The following is a 21,987-nucleotide window of genomic DNA, read 5'->3' on the forward strand; positions in this document are numbered from 1 at the left end:
GTTTACCGTCTAATTTATGTGAGTCCGTTTCAGTTCTAAGTCAAGTTTTTTAACCATTTCTCATTTCTCATTATTTCTCGAAACGAGAACACACGACACCTGTTTGCTCATGCAATTTGTGTCTCTCAAAATTCGTCCGCTTAGCTTAGACGACTTAGCATCAAAAACTTTCCAAGCCGAGTGACTTAGCTCCTTTCGTTGACGAGTTGACACGAGCCAATTTTAGTCGAAAAAGTCGGATGTCAGAATTCTTCATTTTTTAGCTACTTACTAACAGATAAAATTGCAAGACAGCAAAATAATTGGTCGCTTTTGTTCCGCACACGATGCTAATAAACTCATTTTGAATATTATTTTGTCCTGAGTATGTATCGTTATTATGATAATGTATAAGAAACATTTCAAGAAGTATAATATGCTTTTACTTCAATGAAAATATCGATTAAATTGAATAATTAACTTTTCTCTTGCTGTTTCATTATGTATTGTTTTTTTGTGACATCCGAAGTCACCTAAAGCGCAAAGACCCCTAGAATGTGAGCCCCGATTAGTACCAATCGGTCCGATTGCCATAAGACCGGGTCTGATTATCATAGGCAGACTTTGAAATGTATAAATAGATTATGTATTTCCTTATTGTATTCTAGTATCTTTTAGTTAGAGTATTTGGCGAAATATGAATATTCGATCTATTTTGGATTTTCCCGGACGGACCTCACAGCTCTCTATGGTACTGGTCGACATTCTCACACTATGGTAAAAGATGGTGTACATATATGTATACACGCAAACACCTTATTTGACATGCTAAGAAGTGTTATATACCCGTTGGTTTATGTACTACATAAGATTGACCTTGATACTACATAAGAACTCTGGGTTGCGATTTCACAAAACAGGTAAATTTTCCGCACGAACGTGTCAGTTTTAAAACAGAAACATCGTTAAAAGTAACAAGCATCCTTTGAGAAACTGCTCTGGATTTCCATTAAGAGCGTACATAAGTGAAACGGCAAATAATTTTCAACAGTATGTGGGACGTAATTTCGGGCGCGTTGCCAGTCGGAGAGCGATAGTCGACATGTGAGCACGTCAATTTGTTTTGTGATGGCGTCAGAGGAATATATTCTTAAATCGTATAAAGATGACTAAAAAACGTTCCGCATGTACTTGAAAAAGAAAACATGTCAATGAATATACTATTATTATTACGAATATAATAATAAACATAACATTAAAAGGACGCATGTTGAATTTTTATGACCAATTATATTTCGTTCGGCTCGCGTCATTTGCACAATCCGCGCATCGCCTAGTCACGATCTTTTTAGACCATGCCTCAGCTGAGGTATAGCCTTAATAATTATTTTCAAATAATTGTAGATGTTTTCTCCACACCACACTCTTAATTTCGAAGAGATAAAATAACTATTTTATATGTACTTACGGAAAATCCCATTCAACGCTTGTCAGTGTTTGTACGAGTAAATGTGCAATTTATAAATAATAAACTCTTTCTTTAAGCACCAAAGTGCATGGTTGCTACATCAGTCCCATGCGGCTTCATCTCGGGACAAGAATGTGTGGCACTAAAATCTTTTCATTGTGACACGTTTACAGTGTCATGGAAGGCGTTTTTCAAAAAAAAAACGGTTGCATATACATGCAGTAACTCAAATCATTGGGCGTTAAATTGAAGTTGTATGCCAACCGAAAATTGATGCGCCATATCGCAGCGGTTCAGTGTAACATTGAAATTTTAAAGCACACCGTCATAAACCTCGATTCGTTACATGTAAATACTTCATATTAGTCACTCTTCCAGTATTTCATTTATCTGTACGGTCCAGTTGTCCTATCGCCCAGTCAGCGGCGTCGAATCGTCTCATTCCCGATACCGGGATCCTTCCTTCACAGAGATTTCATGCATATATATTATTTTCTGAGAGTTCGAAAATCATTCGGAGTCATTCATCGCTCGGAGTATTGGTATTAAACGGTATGCAGCCAATGAGGTATCGACTGATTAATGTGGATTGGTTTTCAGTCAATGAGACTTTATATCGGGTGTGCCCAAACTGGTGGGCAATGTACGATTCTCGTTTGTGAGAACGTCTCCATTAGCGCAGTGAAAAAATCAAACCTCATCGGCCATACCCTTATAGTTAGAGCATTCCGGAATATAAACCTTCTTGTGAAGTGTGCAGATTACTTACGCTTTCCGATCAGTCGGGGCAGACTATGTTTCCCATACTTTTGCCATGATTACGTCAAGTATTGATCTCCACCGTATTTTAGCAACTCACTTCGGGTCTGGTTACACAGGGTGGTAAATAATAATACGAGGTGTCTGGAAACAAAAGTGGAAGTTGTTAAAAATCGATAGAAACATAAACGACAATATTCTGGTGGCAGCTGGTGAACAATTCCATTTTTGTTTGTTTCCAGACACCTCATATAGTCATGTGGCTTTTGCCATTATAACTCTGGACCATGTAAGTACATATATCTATTAATTAGTATCGACGCAGGGGGAAGAGAACACTATTACGTGTGGCTAATCCAAAATAGCATAATGGCACGTACGTCGTATAGGACACACTTCACCCGCATGATGTTTATAGAGTGTTCGGATGACCTCGGTTTAAATCTAAAATGTTTTGACTGTTAGTTTATTTGCATTGGTGAAAATTTTAGAACCATTACCTATGCACATAGATACTATTTATAGTAGAATGTTAAAAAATCCACGCCTAATATTTTCCATGTAAGGAGGCACTTAAAAGTAAATAAGTATAAAAATAGTCAAAGCGACAGTTGCTACTCACTGTGTTAGTTGGCAACAAGATTTAGAAGTAATAATTATCGTTAAATCAAACAAACAGCCGTCCGCTGACGCAATTTTCAACACAATCATTTAGTCGCTTTATAAAAGAGATTGTCGGAAGTGAACCATTCAGTTTACAATATAGCCTTATCGAGAATGTGCTGTGAATCTGAACACATTAATAAAGTTTGTGAACATGTTTGCTCGAATAATACTTTTTTAAAAACCAAACACATGAGCAAACTGAACTTTTCATTTGATAAGGGATTGGGAATTTCATTTCCTAATAATTTTTGAAATATCGTAGTGATTTAATATTGTATTCAATTTGACAAAAAAGTACAAGTAGGTACTCGGTTCTCCCAAAAATCAGTGCTGCGTTGTTAAATATATATTTTCCGGTACATAATATTACTGTAACGCAAGGGAAGCTTTCGAAAATGGTGGAAGTGATTAACTGCAAAGCGGGCGACGGTAACAGCGTCGCGAAAGCTCATCTTGACGACAATTCAAAAATGACTCAAGAAAAACCTGTCATTATCCACGTCGAGGATTCACGGCGAGATGTAGAAAACGGTAAGCATATTTTATTATTATAGCATAATAGATTTTTCCCTAATATAGCTTTATAAGTCAGGGTGTGTTTTGTCAATAAATATATTGGCTGGCTGAGGGAGAGGCATTTTCCGTCACATAGTTGAATGTGATGATTTAAGACAGTCGGGAGTAGGGAATCCAATCACGAGCCAAAATCTTGATCCCGGGATTTCAAGATTACAATTTGACGATCCCGGGATCCCGGGACTGGTCCTGCGATTGGCTTTTTTTCAATAGTTAATATGAAAATGTTATATACCTACACAAATAACGTTGATAAAATCGGTCAAAAATAAATCTAGTATAATTTATACTATTTAAAAAGTTTATTGTTAATATTGTATAAGTTCAATCTATGTGTACTTGCCAGACCCAGGATTCAAACCTGTGACCCACGGCCTTATAGTCCAAGTGGCTGACATCCATTTCTCGTAAAAAACAAAATCTGGCAATACAAACCTCCACTCTGTGGAGGCTCATATGATCCTATTAGGATCGGACATGGTCGAAAGAAGAAAAAAGGTTCAATCTTGGAAATACGAAGGTTTAATGGAGTAAATAATATTGTTATATAAATAATAATGTGAAAGTAAAACAGTTTTATTTATTTATGAAAATATAATATAATACGAGGGTGGGTCAATAATTCCTTAGAAAAAAGCATTAAAACAGTTTTTATTTTTGTATTTTTTTTTTATTTCTCAACATAATCTCCTTGGAGCTCAATACACTTGGTTAGACGTTTCTCAATTTTTTTTAAACCGTCAGAAAAATAAGTTTTCGGAAGGTCCTCAAAATAAGCATTTGTCCGATCGATGACTTCTTCATTTGAAAAAAAGCGTTGTCCACTTAGCCATTTTTTTAAGTTTGGGAAAAGGAAAAAGTCACTGGGGGCTAAATCTGGCGAATACGGTGGGTGGTCGACCAATTCGAACTTCAATTCTTCAATTTTAGCCATTGATCGTAAACATGTGTGAACACGGGCATTGTCCTGATGAAAGAGGATTTTTTTCCTGTTTAAATTAGGCCGTTTTTCTTCAATTTTGTTTTTTAGCTGGTCCAATAAAGATGCATAATAATCCCCTGTTATTGTTTTTCCTTTTTCCAAATAGTCAACGAAAATAATTCCACGTGCATCCCAAAATACTGTAGCCATAACCTTACTAGCTGATTTTACGGTTTTCGCCTTCTTTGGACATGGTTCGCCTTTCGCAATCCACTTCTTTGACTGACTCTCGGGAGTATAGTGGTGTATCCATGTTTCATCTACAGTCACAAAGCGACGAAAAAATTCATCCGGATTGCGTTGCATGAGCGACAACAGGGCTTTAGAGGCCACCACCCTACTGCGTTTATTGTCGACTGTGAGCAAACGCGGCACCCATCTTGCAGAAATATTTTTCATGCCCAATTTGTCATGTAAAATAGAAATGACGCTACCTTTTGAGATCCCTGTAACCTCAATTATCTCACTCAACTTTAAACTTCGGTCACTTAACACCATATCGTGGATTTTATTGATCATTTCTGGTGTAGTCACCTCTACAGGACGTCCTGAGCGTGGTTCATCCTTTGTTGATGTACGACCACGTTTAAATTCATTTAACCAGTTATAAATAGTTGCAAGTGAAGGAGCAGATATGCCGTGAACTAAATCCAACTCATTTTTTATTTCCTTTGCTGTTAACCCTTTTATATTAAAATGTTTAATAACAACTCTAAACTCAATTTTCTCCATTTTCCATTTTTCCATTTTCCACAAGCAATTTTTTTTTTAAATGTACGAGAAACACACAACAACCCGACCAATCTGATTGAAACTTCGCAGCATACTGAATCGATAGTGCCGCTGCATGAAAACAAACCGCTTACAGTACTAGTCGCGCCACCTGTCGGCTTTTCTAAGGACTTATTGACCCACCCTCGTAAGATCATTTCTAATCTATTTATATGTTATTAAAAGTATTTTTTCTGTTATATTTTCGTTTTTATTTTATTTTCCATAAAAATTGATAAAAAAAATCAATCCCGAAAGTTTCGGGATTATGTTTACCAATTCCGGGATTCATAAGTATCGAATTGGAATCCCTAGTCTAATGGAACTCCCCATATTATCAAAAACGTAAGAAGACAAGAACGTAGAGCCGGATGCTTCAGATTTTGATGTTAAACTGAAATACCTGATCACTTAGTATGACCTATTGGTGTTTTTGAGATTGAGTTGCCTCCCGGAGTCAATTGAATGTTTGCGCCTAATTGATTTACCGCCACTAAATCTTAGGCCTCACTGTCGGATACAGTGACCTATCGAAGCATGTCCCTGATGTTACATGTCATAGCAGACCTATGATATTCATTCATCCGTTGATTGGTGTTTCAAGACATATAAGTAGAACTTACTCTTGCCGTATGGTCTATTTTCTTTATCCATCATCCTTCACCCACTGAATTACTATGTCGGTTTCACAGGATACTCGAAGCGTTCGAAGGAGGCTGACTTCGAGGAGGCGATCGCTGCGGCCGGCTTCGGAAAATTCAACCTCATCCTGCTGCTGTGTGCGCTGCCTGGCTTCTCCACTTCCGTCTACGTCAGTTCTTCCCTGTCCTACATCATGACCAGCGCCGAGTGCGATCTGCAGATGGACATGGTAGACATGGGGAGGCTAAACACCATTACCTACGGTGGTAATTATGAGGAAGACTTATATTCTTTGCTCCGGGTAGAGTACCTATTGTGGACGTGGCCGCCTTCCATGACTGGGACGGGGTGCATACACTCGACCCAGTCGCGTACGGTCCGCATTCAAGAGATTAGAAGTCTCAGGATGGAGATGAGAACGACGTACAAACAAAATCTTCAGATGCACGCTGATATACAACATAATAGATGAACTCATCATATCGATGAAGATCTAGGCTAGGTCAACAATACTACTAATCCACAAAAATAACTAAGATTTTCACAAACTTGTGGAGATGTCGAAAGAATACCTAAACGAAAACTTAGACTACCTAACTTATATTACTTTGATGACCGTCATCATTTATGTTGAGTTATCATGTTAACTAATAAATAGTATTACTATTTTTATTTATATTTTAATTATTTCAAACATTTAAAATGGTACTTTAAATCCGAGCTCCTGAAATAACCATAAAACAATACAATATGTAAGCAACAAGGGATGCATTTAATGTGCACATTCCAGATCAATCGTAATAAAAAAAATGAAGATGGATACATAGACGGTAGTTGGTCCGACCACATATTCTCAGCTATGGATGCTGGAGATGACCGATGGTCGCACAGCAGTGCTGTTGAGAGAAACAAAATATAGGTACCTACCTAATACGTATTAGGTATTATTTATTATGGATTATAATAAAAATGAACCTTTTCTCCTGGCGGATACAAGGGTGCTGGTACCGATTGGAATATTATGCTCAAAAATTATAATTTGAAGCACGACTGTTTCAAAATACAGTGTAATTATAAAAAATATCCCTTCATGGTTTCATATTCAAATTATATTAATTAACATACAATGTCACCATGGATAATTATCTACTAGTCGAATGGTAACAAAAGAATGGAGGGTTCACATATTTTTTTATTATTTTTAGGGATTAATATGCTCCGCAAAGGACTATAGACATACGTAGGACTCGGTATTCCTCGGCACGTAAGTAGATTCAGTGCAATAAAATTCTTCCACCCTTCGCCCTGAACCGCAATGCGACGCGAACGTCTGCTTCTGGATGGCTTTCTCTGCAACTGGAACTACAACAAGACCGACGGGAGACAATAATATCATTTTAATACTTTCTATTTGTGAAGATACAATAATTTAATTTAATATGTTTTATTACAACATTATAATACTCCCTAAGGCAAATAAAAGGAACAGCTGGGCAGCTATAGTCTAGGTATAATTGAGTTATGCTACAATTAGGTAAATGAATAATATTTTGGTGTCGTCTTTTGTTGCAGGCATGATGGCGTCCGCAATTTTGTGGGGCTTCCTGTCCGACACGCTCGGCCGCAAGAAGATCATGGTTTGGGGCTTTTTGGCACTGTCGCTGTGCGAGCTGGTGGCCTCGCAGAGTCAAGTCTACTGGGTGCTGGTCGCCTCCAAATTCTTGGCTGGATTCATGTGAGCTGAACACTTTCTCGTCGCTAAGCTCGCTCGCTCCATAAATTGAAAAAATGTTTTTTTGTGCGAAGAGTTCTACACAACGATGATGACAGACATGAATGCAACAATGCAACAATGCAACAATGCAACAATGCAACAATGCAACAATGCAAGATGTCTATTTGGTCTATTTGACGACAGACACAAGCAATGGATAATGATATTTTGAAAAGTTGGAAACATGGCTCAACAAAACGGATAAACTGTAATTGGTATTAATATTATATCCGGATACCCTATGTCCTAGTAAGCATGTCGGTTTAACACTGGGGTTACCAACCGTCCCAGATTGGCCGGGATTGTCTCGGAGTTGGAATCGTTGTCCCGAATCCCGGATGAATGCTAAATTGTCCTGGAGATTTGGAGAAAACTATTCCAAAATTGAGATCGTGTCAATCCATTAAACGTTCTTCCAACGTACGTTCCCTCTCCCACTACTATTTAGACACGTCAGTATGTTCTGATGCTGATGAAAATTGTGTCTTTCATTTTGTCCATCCCTGCGAGTAATGCTTACCAGAAAGAATATTAGTCACATGAACAGTGTGTGGACGAAGACCAGGAGGAAATAACATGAATATCGACATAGTAAAAGCGGGATTGCAAATACGACTGCTGAATCGTGTGCAGAATCTGCGAACTTTTTAAATACGTACTCACTTGCGAAAGAATTGGTGATTGCAGCAAAAAGTGAGAAAAAATATTTCTATAATAGGTAGTTAAAATAAAAAATATTAGAAATAGAATAAAAAATAAGTATTAAAAACTGTATTTTAATATTTTCTTACATAAAAAGTTTCCTCAGAAAACTAGCTAATGGCTTGATGATGGTGTTCAGTTTTGAGCTAATTGTCCCGAAATCGTCACAGAAAAAGTTGATAACCCTTTTTGACACGCGTGTTCTTTGTTAACTATGTAGTTGTGACAATATAAGATCGTGATTATCACTAGTGTCCTAACACGGGGTAGTTCCTGACTTCCGCTGACAACTCTCCCTATCGAAAATGTTCACTGTGCTAGTCAACCATTGTTTTGTCCTGCCTCTTTCATATTTTTTGTTACCCGTTTGATTCAATTGCGTTCTTTCAGATAACGGTATGTTTTAAAGTCTCTTTTGAAGCATTTTGAATATAGTAATACAATTTGCGTAACCATTTTCAGTTTCAACGGTCCATTCGCAGTACTGATATCGTATATTTCGGAGCTGCACGCGGCATCGATGCGTGCCAAGGTCATCGTCTACATCGGCGCCTTCTATTCATTCGGCAACATGAATCTGCCGCTAGTGGCTTGGGGCATCATTCCACAGGACTTCAACATCTCCATCCTGGGAGGCACCTACGGTAACAAAACATTTTTTATGTATTTCCTAATTATTTAATGACTAACCATTGGCCAACAACACTAGGGTTTTATGCTCATTTTCGCTCGTTGAAAAGATCAAAACCGCGGCAACCTAATAATCATGATAAATATTAGAGAGCTTCTGAATAAAACCGATGAAAATTGCATTGCGGTCATTAATCTTACCCGTGACCGTTAAGACAACATGAATATTGTGCCGACAAACCTAACGAGCAACGAACCTAATGCTCCCAAATCGACTTCATCTTTAGTAAATATCCTTATCACGATCAATTCGTGATCATTTATATGGGCAGCGCAAGAAATGGACCAGAACGCACCGGAACGTAGCTCCGGTTCATAAAATTTTCGAGACTTGTGGAAAAAATAAAAATGGGGCTCCGGGTTCGGGAATTTATTTTAATAAAGTTTAATATGAAGCTTGTCGTACACACCTATTTATGCGTGTTATTAAGGCTCTTCAGCTGAGACATGATCTAAAAAGACTGTGAGTATGCGACGCGCAGGTTGTGCAAACGACGCGTGCCGAACAAAAGATAATTTGTCATAAAAATTCAACATGCGTCCATTTAATGTTACGTTTATTGTTATATTGGTAATAATAATCATATATTTATTGACATGTTTTCTTTTTATAGTCATCTTTACGTGATTTAAGAATATATTCCTCCGACGCCATCACAAAACAAATTGACGTGCTCACATCTAGACTACCGCTCTCTGATTGTGAAATTTCGTCCCACCTATTGTTGAAAATTATTTTCCGTTTCACTGACGTATGCTATTAAGTATTAATAAAAAGATTTAGACGATCTTAATATAATTTATGAATTCTGATTAATGATAATTTTGTACGATTCAACAGTATTTGGGATTACTATTCCGGGATTTGCTTTCCGACATTTTCAATGTCTGCGGATATTGTATGTAAATCTATGGTAATACTATTTGAACTAATTAAACGATCATAAATAGGCCCGCGGGTTAGAGAAACTATCCACCGTTTATATGCGGCATGCAAAGAAAAGAATATTGTATTACCATTTTTAACAGCATATTTTGTAAAAAAAATAGTTCTTTTAGCTTGCGGCATTGAAAAATTTACCTGTCTAAATCGTTAGTAGTAGTGCGTTTCGGAAAATTATCGAGCGCTCCGGTTCGTAAACTATTCCATTTCGAGCGCTGTATATAGCTGCATACCAATGCCTACTATAATACTCATGCCATGGCAGGAAACTATAAACTGTGATGGTAGTGGTAGTTATTCGTCATATTGCATGAATGAACTATTTATAGAAAATGATGATTGTTGCATATTGAAATAAATGGTAATAATTTAAACGATATATGCACTCGGAATTCTTCATTTATCTCGGATAGGTTACCGTACTGCATTCGAAAATAATAAATAACTATCACTTTCATCGGAATTCTCAATTCAGTACCATGTATACTGCCTGAACATAGTCGGCCTGCTAAGAAATTGATCACCGATGTACAATTAATACCAACGCGCGACTTTTTTGGACTCCAAAATATGATTGAAGGGGATTACAAATCCCTTAGCGCCTAGTTCATTAAAACAGTAACCAACGGCGCCAAAACGCCAAAATTTCAATCCAGTATGCTTCTTTTGTAGTACTTATAAATAATTCTAAAACATGTTATTGTGGCCTTGATGATTTTTAAAAAATGTTGTTGCCATGTTAACAGTATTCCATTCGTGGCACATCTTCCTCGCTCTGTTCAGCATCCCGCCGTTCATCAGCGGGTTAGCCCTGGCGCTGTTGCCGGAGAGCCCGAAGTTCTTGATGTCTCGCGGCAGGAACGAAGAGGCCCTCGGAGTCTTCAGGAGGATCTTTTCAATAAACACCGGTCTATCGCCAGATCAATATCCCGTAAGTGCGGCAAGCATTGATTAGAGTGAGATTTAAACGTTAAGAACATTTCTTTATGGTCGATTATTTGGAGGCACTAAATCTTGGCCAATATTTAGGTAAGATACTTTTTAAACTTGTCTACTTGAGCCTCACACGATAGGTAGCTGCTAGATACAACATGTAGCTTTATCCAACTGGTGTTCTATTGGGAGTGCGTACATAATATTATAATATGTTGTTTAAAAGAAAAATTATTTAGAGGTATGTTTTTACATTTATACGTGGTGTACATGAGAGCTCTGTCCAGTGACGTATCCTGGCAAAAAGCCACGCTTAGGCAGACTTCAAATATTGTCCATTTTACAACGTTTTTATTAGCTCGTATTCTTATTTGTCCGGTGGTTGTTTGTCCGGTACAAATCTTGCAATCGATTTTTAACTAACTTCCCGGCTAGCTAGACAGTTGAAACTTTTAGAATACATCAGAACACGATTCCAATGCATTTTTTAGCCATCTTTAAGTAGAATTGAATTCATTTTTAGTTAATTCTGTTTTGAAAAGTTATTTCGATACCATTATTGGTTGCTAGGGGGTCCTAGCAACTAAATTAATAAATAATATATACGTGCATTACTATGGAAATCAATATGGAATGACATTTCATTATTCAGTATTTCTATCGAGTACATTTTCTTTGATCGTTTAAGCTAGTCAAGTCAAGCTTATATGATTCAACAGAAAATTTAAAAACGTTTTATATAAAAAGTTCTTTTTATCTTATAATTATTTAGTCTCAAATTGTATACAAAATTGTTAGGCGAACTTACCTAATTTTAAACTGACAAAAATGCAACAAAAGCCTTGAAAAAAATGACCTACATAATATTCTGAAGATTGGCGCATTTCTGCGAAACCCTAGTACACCTAGGTACTAGTACGTAGTAAACCTTCGTGAAGGTCTCAGACACCGACACGTTTGGAGACCCCCTTGCGACTTCTTTAAACTAAGATGTCGATACTTTCTAACAAAGCGACCACATCTTCCACTCAATGGAAAACCGTCACTGTTTTCAAAAGTTGTAATGATAGTATTCTTTTTTAATTTGCCACCCGTGAGCGACGCATGGCCTACCTGCCCCCAAGAGACGACGCTGACTCTCTCATCTTATCAGTTGTTTGATGCTAATTGAGAGGTCGATAGCGATTGGCTATAGATGTATTCCACTTAAGTGACATGATTTTACTTTGTTTAAACTCACTTGATAGATTTCTCGCTTGTCCTATTGCATCTGTCACTACTCTTGCATTATATTTTATTAATAACCGTATTATTGACATTTTAACTTACTCTTTTTTGTTTTTGTAATGAAAACATCGAATGTCATATTGTGAAAGTATTGAACATGACGTATACACATACTTTGTAATATCCAAAATATAAATTGAAATTGAATATTTGCGAATACCTGTGGCTTCGGTAGTAAATAATGGATTATATTTTTCAGATTAACCATCTAGTGGAGGAGAGGGGTGAGGCGGGCGTTGCGGCGCCTAGAGGAATGGCCGCTCTGGCCGGAGGATACGCGCAATTGAAACCGCTGGCATTTCCCCCGCACCTGCAGCACATTATCCTAGTCTGCCTCATCCAAGGCACCGCCATGCTGGGGTGAGTGTTATGAATACAATTATAAATATTATTTTTTTTCACTGTTATTTCTTGTAGGAAAGATGTGACATTGGACAAATAATAAACATTGAATTGTGTTGACCACCTTAACTACCTATCACAACTAAGCGGTTTTTTTCGTAGATACCGTTACTACTTATGGAAAAGATTTTGCATACATTGAAGTTAAATTCCCTCCACCAAAACCCGCCCCGTACCACCCTCGGTCTTAATCGAGAGTATCACGGGACCCATCAATTGGTGATGTGAAGCATCTAAAAATTGGCCTGGGAGTGTCCTGGGAGAAGATGCCCAAGACTTAGGTTGCTACGCTCAAAGTGAGCTCTGACTGAGTTTACTGAGTTTACTCTAATGCAAAGTGCCAGGGAGAGAAAAAGCACATGGAATTTACTTTAAAGAAAAAGAAGCTACTATTTTAATATAACAAAGAACGAAGCTAATCATACAGGCAGCAAAATTTATGTGAAGAGATCTTCACGCCCGTAGTAAGACGCCGCAAATTTTTTGAATGCAAGATAGTTGGCCTTAGTAGCAACCAGGTCGGACGGGCCGATGGGTCCAACAGCTGGTTGGACCGACCTGAGCATTTCCTCCCGTTCGGAGCACATACTCAGACACTCCCATAGGATGTGATTGGCATCCTGTACCTCCCATCCGCATGGACATGTCGGATGGCTTACAAGTCCAAGCTCAAAGAGCCTGCCAGCGAAACCACCATGACCAGTCACAAATTGACTGGTGTAATGGTCTGGAGTCAAATACTTGGTTATCTCCATTCGCCACTGAATGTCTGGAAAAAAGCTGTATGTGTGCCGGCCCTTGGTGGATTCGTCCCATTTTCGCTGCCAGGTCTTAATGGCCGCATCTAGCGACATGAGTCTAATTTTGCGCTTCAGTAGTGCTAATCCCTCGCCGGCTCGTCGAGGGGGGGGGACGAGATGAAAATCACCAACGTCGGCCTCCTCACCTTTGAGGAGCAACACTGAAGCGCCGCTGACCTGAATGTGCAGGTCAAGTGGGAGAATACCGGCCAGGACCGGGAGCGCGTCGGTTGATGTCGTACGGTAGGCCTTGGTAATGGACAGGAGCGCGCTGCGCTGTCCTCTTAAAAGAGAGATTCTAAGTTTGACACTCTTGGGAATGCGCGGGCACCAGGCACTGGCGCCATAAGCCGCTATTCCCATAAAAATGGCGCCGTAGGCGATCTTGAGCGCCCTTACTTTTAAGCCCCATCCTTCACCAGCCATGCGGCCGATCCTCTGGAAGGCCGCCCCAGCCTTGTGGACTTGGGTTTCGGCATGGTGTAGGAAATTTAACATTGTGTCCATTTTGACGCCTAGATAGGTGACGATCTTCGACACTTTCACTCTCGTGTCACCGAATCGGACTGTGGGTAGTCTCGAACAGCTAAGTCGTCTCGGTCCTTTAAGGACAATGGCTTCTGTCTTGGAAGGTGCAAATGATAGTCTAGTTAATCTACCCCAAGCCTCAATTGATGCTAAAGCTTCGCCAACGGTGCTCTCAATCTTCGCCCTGCTGTCGGCCTCGACCAGCAGCAGCGCATCGTCTGCGTAGGCAATGACAGTACAGTCGGTTGGAAGCGGAATTCTAAGGAGATTGTCGAAGAGTACGTTCCAGAGAAGGGGCCCGAGGACTGAGCCCTGGGGACATCCCATGCTGGTTTTCCTCTCTATTGTTGTTGATCCAACACGAAACTCGATCGATCTATTCGTGAAATAGCTTTGAATTGACGCGAACAAATTTCCTGGTAGTCTCTTCAGCCGGAGCTTTCGAAGTATAAGAGGCCAGGACGCACTATCAAACGCACCTGCAATGTCCAGGAAAACTCCTAGGACGTATTTACGGCGAGAATTTTCAGCAATGGCAATCACGTTCCTAATGGCGTCGACTGTTGATTTGCCTCTTCTGAATCCAAATTGCTTATCGGAAAGCGGCGAGTGTGTCTCCAGGTGGGCTTCAATCCTGTGGCACAGTAGCTTCTCCAGCACTTTGCCCAGAGCGGGCAGAAGTGTTAGAGGGCGGTAGGCTTTAGGGCTAGACGGTTCTCGGCTGCCAGCTTTGGGGATTACCTTAAGTAAGCCCCTCTTCCAGCAGTCGGGGAACGTGCCGCTTCTGATGCAGTCACTGAAGAGGGCTGTAATCTCTGGCGCGGCGATGGCCCATGTGCGTTTGACAAGTAAATTGTCAATGCAGTCCGGGCCCGGGGCCTTGCCAGCAATCAACGAACGCACGATGTGATTGATCTCCTGTTCGGAAGGCAACGATGAGCGATCCGTGTCGATGGGAAGAGAAGCCTCAAAGCGGGCCATCCTCGTGGCGTCATCGTCCCTGGATTCATCATCCAGGGGGATGAGGGCCTCGAGTAGGACCGCAGCCGTTTCAGACTCGGTACTGGTGAATCCGCCACCCGGTTTCTCGATGCCGCACAAGAGGCTCGTCGGTCTGAGTCCCAGCCTCAGTGCGCGATATGGAGGGCCCCATCAGGTTGAAGTCCAGGGGCAGGCGCGGGTAGTAACGTGAAAACGGGATCGAAAACAGTAGAAAGCAGGGTCAGAAATAAGATATTGATAGTAAGCGGTGTGACGGCGTAAAAAGTTTGCGGAGAGAGGCGAAACACGTCTGCACTCTACAAGCAAGCGGACAGTTTTCAACTTGCATACAATTTTCAATTTTGCATACAAATCTTCTTCTATATTTGTACGTGAAGTGAAGTTGAAAAAAGCTAATAATGAATTAGGTAATATTGCAAATTCATTTGTAGCGTTCGCTGTCCACCACACATTGGTCGAACACTCGGCGCTTGTGTAATACGCCGAGTGATATAGATTTCTTAAGACGGTACTTCAGTGAAACGGCAAATAGTTTTCGACTATAGGTGCGACGAAATTTCTGACTGGCTGGCAATCGGAGAGCGACAGTCGAGCTGTGAACACGTAAATTTGTATTGTGATGGCGCCGGCGGAATTTATTCTTATATCATGTAAATATGTCTAAAAAACGTTACCATGTAAAAAGAAAACATGTCAATGAATATATTATTATTATTAGTCAATTAGAACAATAAACATAACATTAAATTGACGCATGTTGACTTTTTATGAGAAATTATGTTTTTTTCTGCACGCGTCATTTGCACATCTTTCGCGTTTTAAACCGTGCTCCAGCTGAAGTATAGCCTTAATAATTTATTTTTACATACATTGACAGGTCGAACACTTTGAGACTATGGTTTCCGCAAATGGCGACCATCATTGAGGACTACGAAGCGAAACAGGGCGAGTCGGCGCCGCTCTGTCACATCATATCTCATCACGTCTCCAACAAGACCATCGCACCCTTCCTGGTTGACGATCCTTTATTCGAGTGTGTCACGGTATAGTCTCCTCATATTATTATCCTAAGATATTTTGGAAAACGCACACATTTCTTATTTAAATGCCGTTTTGTTGATTTTTCAACGATTTCACTTCAATTTTTAGAGTCCGCAACTTAAGCACAATCTTATAAAACTCGACATAATCACAGAAAATATCACTTTTTTGATTTTGATTTGACGGTTTTTCTATCCGTCACCATAATTTTTCATGTCTTGCCGTCCATCTACCACAAATTAATTAAAATATCGATTAATACTTTATATATAATCGATATATCACAAATCACGATTATTATACTACAAAACTATTTAAATCTGAAATCGCCTCATTGGTGTGCGTGTGAGTTTTAACTTTAACAAGAAATTTTCAAATTTTGAATTGTTGAAAATCGGAAAAAACATCGAAAAATTGTGTATCATTTCTATTATCATTAACAATCAATTAAGACATGTTTGTATATGTATATTCATTACCAAAAGTAACAATACAGAATGCAATGTGCATTGAACGATGGCGGACAAAAATTGTACTTATAAACGGGATGCACTACCATACGATGATAGATAATTATTGAACTTTTCCGTGTATTAGTTGGAGACTGGCACGAGCACGTACGTGAATAGCGTAATAATCGGCGTGGGATCCCTCGTGGCTTACCTGGCGGGCGGCGTCCTCATCAACAAGGTGGGCAAGCGAAAGTTGGCGGCCATCGGACTGGTGCTGAGTGGGTTATCGGGTCTCGCGGTGTACTGGTCTGCTGGCCTGCCGGAGGTTGTGGCCCTCTTCACCGTCTGCATCTCCGTCTCCAGCGTCTCCGCCATCGTCCTCTCCACCATAGCCGTCGACATGTTCCCCACTTCTATACGGTGAGACAACAAACCATTTTCAAATCACAAACTCCAGCTAGTCGTGGATACTTGACAAATTTTGACGCACTGACAAAAGTGGGTGATAGGTATAATAAAATTATAATGGAATGCCATCAAAATGCGACATTCATTCGCTCGTGTTATGTCAATGTTTGATACAGAAATTCAATGGAAAATATACTGTTATTCTCTATGATGTATCTTCGACTTTACCATAGATAACGCAATAGAAAGGAATAACGAAACATTATTTCAATAAGTAGTAGGTATATGGAAGTCGACAGCTTTAACGTAGGCCGTAGATATTCAAATTCGGCGACCACGATATAATACGACGATGAAATGTGACACTACTGTCGCACTGACTGGATGTGGACCTTGGTGCTCAGACACACGACACTGCAATTTGCGTGCGTCGACGCAGGTTTTACTTGATTCCAAATTCATCAAATTAGAATCTCCAATTGGATTTTTTTATCCAATTGCAGGGTCGTATGTCTGAGCCCTCGCATCTCTCAGAGCAGTAATATCGTATATAGTTGTCGCATGTTTGCGTGACCGAGTTCGAAAGCCTAGCTTTATAACACAAAACACTAAGATATAATAATGTAGATAGGTAACGCTATCCGTTCGAGTACCGCGGCAGAGACTGCCGACAGCGAGTGTGCATCCTTATGCAATTATGTCTTGGCCGCAGCACTTAAACGGCTAACTTTAGGATAAATTTAAACTACATTCCTCTTAAGCAAAATAGGGGCTGGATCACCAAAAGAAGATCCCACACCCCTATAATCGATGGTGAACTTTTATGGTTCCTAACTAAAAAGGTTTTAGTAGCAGATTTAGATACGTGGAAGCCCGAGACTCTTAAAACGTGGGAGCTCCTCTTGCGAAGATTGCTTAGATTTTTTTACGCACAAGTCTGGAAAAATACGCATATTTTTAAGATGTTCATAATTTCTGACAAAGGAAAATCTTAAGTACTTAAACTTAACTATAAAACACTATAAAATTGTATAAATAAAATACTAACCTCTCCGTATATTTAACAATATGGTTTATTTCTGTATCCAGGGCGATGGCTGTGGCGATCCTGTTGATGTCGGGCAGGATGGGTACGGTGCTGGGCGGCTTCGTGTTCCCGCACCTGCTGGAAGCCGGATGCCTTGTACCTTTCGTCTTCATCGGCGTCGTCATGATATGTGAGAACTACCATTCTTTTCATTTGCGTTTTCTGCATCAACTAAACCACGATCGTATTTGACGTGGTGCACGCGATTGATGACTATTATTGTTGGCTTTCCAAGCCCGCTTGAATCCCTCACCTGTCAAATGCACACGGTGTCTTTTCAATGTATCCTCGTTTATTTTTAAATTGATTACTGATCAGTCCGAATCAAGAATTTCTTACGTTGTGGATCAGAAACCATCACACCGACATCTGTGCCGGATTGCAAATCGACGTGATGTTTTTCAAGGAATTTCATTTGGGACTGAACTGAACGAATTTTCATCTGGAAGCAAGACTGAAATGATAAGAAATGTATCTTACCATAAAGTACCAAAGCTTTACACTAGTCCCGAAGTGATTGGGCAATAGAGAAGTGCGGATTATAAAAATACACAATATTATATGGTTGTTAATCCTAATTTTTTATCGATTAAATAGATTCGTATTGTGGTTTTCTATCACTATTTCCGTGCTGTGATAAATAATGATTACGTTGGTTTAAAATCCATATTGTATAACGAGTAATTAAGTCATAGTTTATTTTACAACGTTTTTATTAGCTCGTATTCTTGTTTGTCCGGTAGTTGTTTGTCCAGTACAAATCTTGCAATCGATTTTTAACTAACTTCCCGACTAACTAGACATTTGAAACTTTTAGAATATATCAGAACACGATGCCAATGCATTCTTTTAATACTTTTAGCCATCTTTAAGCAGAATTGAATTCATTTTCAGTTAATTCTGTTTTGTATTGAAAGTCATTTCAGAAAAATCCGTAAAAAGTAAAAGACTATTATTGGTTGCTAAGGGGGTGGTCCTAGCAACTAAATTATTAATATATACGTGCGTTACTATGGAAATCAAAATGAAATGTCAAAATGACATTTCAATATTCTATATTTGTATGTTTGTTTTTTATTTACTTCATATCAAGTACAGGTTTGAGCATATTGAGCACAATAATCCAACAGAAAATGTAAAAACGTTGTATATTAATAGTTCTTTTTATCTTGTAATTATTAATTTAATAACGCTTAAATGCGTCGACCTTCTAATGTCTAATTAATCCGACTCAAGATTGAAAAGCTGATGTCTCGCGGAGTAATATTGTGTCTCGGCATGTATAATTTATATTTTAGCGATCGAATCAATAATATTATCCACATTAACACATATATCTTTCAAAAAAATCATAAGTAGGTACAGTAAAAACGAAACAATAATGCGGTCGGTCGATAGTGTGCGTGCGTATGGGGAGCCATGATAAATGCCTGGCAGTCGATGACCGCGTATTCGTACGTATACGTACATAATTATACAATCAACGAACCACATCATTGTTTCGTTTTTACTGTAAGTACCTATATTATAGATTTATTACTACGATATTAATTTTTTTATGAAAACAAGTGTCTCGAAAATTTGTTAAATTAAAAAAATTATGTATGTGTTTCACTCGTATATCCCTTAGCCGGTTCGTACATCAAAACTCGTCTCGTCTGCTACGTGTCGAATACGTCGATGTGACGTCATCATTATTCACAAAACACACGTTGCCAAATGGAGCTCCGCAGATTGGTCAAATGCGACTTTATCAACAAGTCGCATGCTTGTCGGTCTGCGAGTCGAACACGCCAGAATGCATATACATACATACGAATTGGTCATTCCTATACCGGCTCGCCGGTCACCACATCCATATATCTATACGTTTCGAGAGGTTACGTGCGACTGTCGCTAAGTAGATGTGCGCGGTCTTCATATGCAACATCGGATCGACGTTCCTAGAAAGTTTTGTTTACGGCTGTGCGGCAGACGAGGCGAGTTTTGATGTGGGAGCCGGCTTATGCTTAATTTATCTTAAGTGCTTCGGGCAGATGTACCTATATCTAATACATAAATAATTGTTGTTTTCAGTTGGAGGATTTCTTTGCTTCTTACTTCCCAAGACAACATTCAAGAAACTTGAATAATCTACTAAAATTGATTTTATGTACGTAGGTTTCTGAATACATGCGAGATATTATTTTTTTCATGTTTTTACTTGTACTGTGTTAATATAATATTAATGTAGTAAATCCTCGCACCATATGCATAAAAAAACTAGCTTTAACAGACAATATTATATAAATGGATACTCGGCAAATGTGATAGATATTATTATAAATAGTAATAATATATTAAGCCGTTATATAACCAATATTGAGCTAAAATTCAGACAAAAAATACAACGCATTGTAAGAAAGATTTAAAAAATATATAAATAGTAGAAGACATCGAATAAACGCAAGTGGACATGAATCTGTTGGTTTCAGCCACGTAAAAGTTTATACCAATCAATAGAGATAAGAACGTACATATTAAATAACGAAATAAACTTTCACGGCTCTTAATTTGTTATATTTTTTTTTTGTATTTGAGCTCATCTTGTGATCTTCCATAAGCCTTTCGAAAGAGGTAACAATAATTAATAAATGGTAAAGTGTACAGTGTACTATGTTTGGATGTGGAGATGCCCATATAACATATCGAAAAATGTTTTGACTAGGTGACGGCGAATGTCACTGGAATAAAAAGGGCTGCTAGTTCATGCCGAGCGGCTTATAATGTCGCGGATCCCAGGTTGGAACCTGGGTATGGCAAATACACATTGTTTTTCAATTTGTTTTTGGAGTCAGAGTATGGACCTACTAGGTTGAGCAAGTGATTAACATCCATTTCTCGTAAAAACAAAAATATGTTAATACAAACCTCCATTATGTGGAGGCCCATATGATGCTATTATGATCGGACATGGTCAAAAGAAAGAATAAGTTATTATCGCCTAATTAAATAATCCCGAAACCAAGTTTAGTATTGAATTGAAAAAGAAGGAAGAACACACGGTAAGAGACTGTAGTTCAAATAAATGCCTATTGAAAAAGCTAAAGATAGAGAAAAGTAGAAAGGGGTATTTTCGTGTAGTTTTAAATATGGCAGAATTCAGTGCGTCTGTTATGTTTCCCAGTAATGTATATACACTTGTGAAATATTGCTATTATTTGACTTTGGAAATTTAAAAATACCGTTGATAAAAAATGTGAGTTATGGTAAAGTTAAGTATTGTAAATAATATACCTAATACAATATCATTATCATGTAGATATAGCGTCAAGTTTTCACATAGTAGTGTGAGACGTGACTTGTGACGAATGTATTATTATAATTATTATTATGTGTAAAAATTAATAAAATTATTTATAGACAACGATAACTTAAAAAAAAATATTTGTATTGAACGCGTCGATGCATCTATTACAATATGGTTAGATTTTTTAATTTTGTCAATTTGACTTTTTATGTAAGTAACATAATAATTGCTGTATGCCTCTAGTGATTTTACAATAAAATGTGGCACGTGATATCATGTTTAAATTTAATTTAATTACCTATTATGTATGTCTTTCTTGCAAATTCTCATTAAATGACAAATTAATAATAAGTATGTATGTATGTAAATCAATGTAAATTTTGTGTTCACATGTTTAAATGTTGTAAATAAAGAAATGCATTTTATATGTAAGTACCTACTTGTTTTTTATGAATTCAACTGGCGTTTACGTAATTTGAACTCCATTGGAATGATTCATCAATTAATACTCGAGTTATGACATTTTTATTCACATAATAATATAGGGTTATCAAATTAGAATTATCGATTTTTAAAACATCATCAGACAAAAATTGATATTTGTGTTCAGTATTGTTTGGCAAATTATCATGGAAAGATACACAGTTGTACAGCGTATACATGCGGCAGCAGAGATGGCAACACCAGCGACATGCAGAAAATAGGAGCACAGGAAACCATAGCAACCAATCAACAACGATAATATACAACCATAGATAACAGACGTAGGTATCTTCTATACTATAATTTGAAGAATATATTTGGAT

At 38.4% G+C, this 21,987-nt stretch overlaps 1 protein-coding gene across 1 annotated transcript; it reads left to right on the forward strand.

The window, feature by feature from the left end:
* The first annotated feature begins 2,958 nt into the window (after positions 1-2,958).
* LOC147071016 (synaptic vesicle glycoprotein 2B-like) lies at positions 2,959-20,290 on the forward strand. The gene is made up of 10 exons (XM_085948405.1): positions 2,959-3,403; positions 5,894-6,109; positions 7,416-7,578; positions 8,782-8,963; positions 10,699-10,883; positions 12,372-12,532; positions 15,782-15,947; positions 16,543-16,817; positions 17,895-18,022; positions 19,969-20,290. Exons 1-10 carry the CDS (start codon positions 3,268-3,270, stop codon positions 20,022-20,024), a joined length of 1,668 nt encoding a protein of 555 aa, XP_085804531.1. The 5' UTR covers positions 2,959-3,267; the 3' UTR covers positions 20,025-20,290.
* Positions 20,291-21,987: the final 1,697 nt, after the last annotated feature.

Source organism: Rhyacophila brunnea, unplaced genomic scaffold (assembly GCF_057557595.1).
Source record: "Rhyacophila brunnea isolate RB1 unplaced genomic scaffold, BYU_Rbru_1.0 scaffold_20, whole genome shotgun sequence".
NCBI classification, from domain to species: domain Eukaryota; kingdom Metazoa; phylum Arthropoda; class Insecta; order Trichoptera; family Rhyacophilidae; genus Rhyacophila; species Rhyacophila brunnea.

Coding starts and splice junctions, on each gene's coding strand:
- LOC147071016 (XM_085948405.1), top strand. CDS start 3,268: ATGGTGGAAGTGATTAACTGCAAAGCGGGCGACGGTAACAGCGTCGCG. Junction 3,404..5,893: donor ACGGCGAGATGTAGAAAACG/GTAAGCATATTT, acceptor TCGGTTTCACAG/GATACTCGAAGCGTTCGAAG. Junction 7,579..8,781: donor AAATTCTTGGCTGGATTCAT/GTGAGCTGAACA, acceptor AACCATTTTCAG/TTTCAACGGTCCATTCGCAG.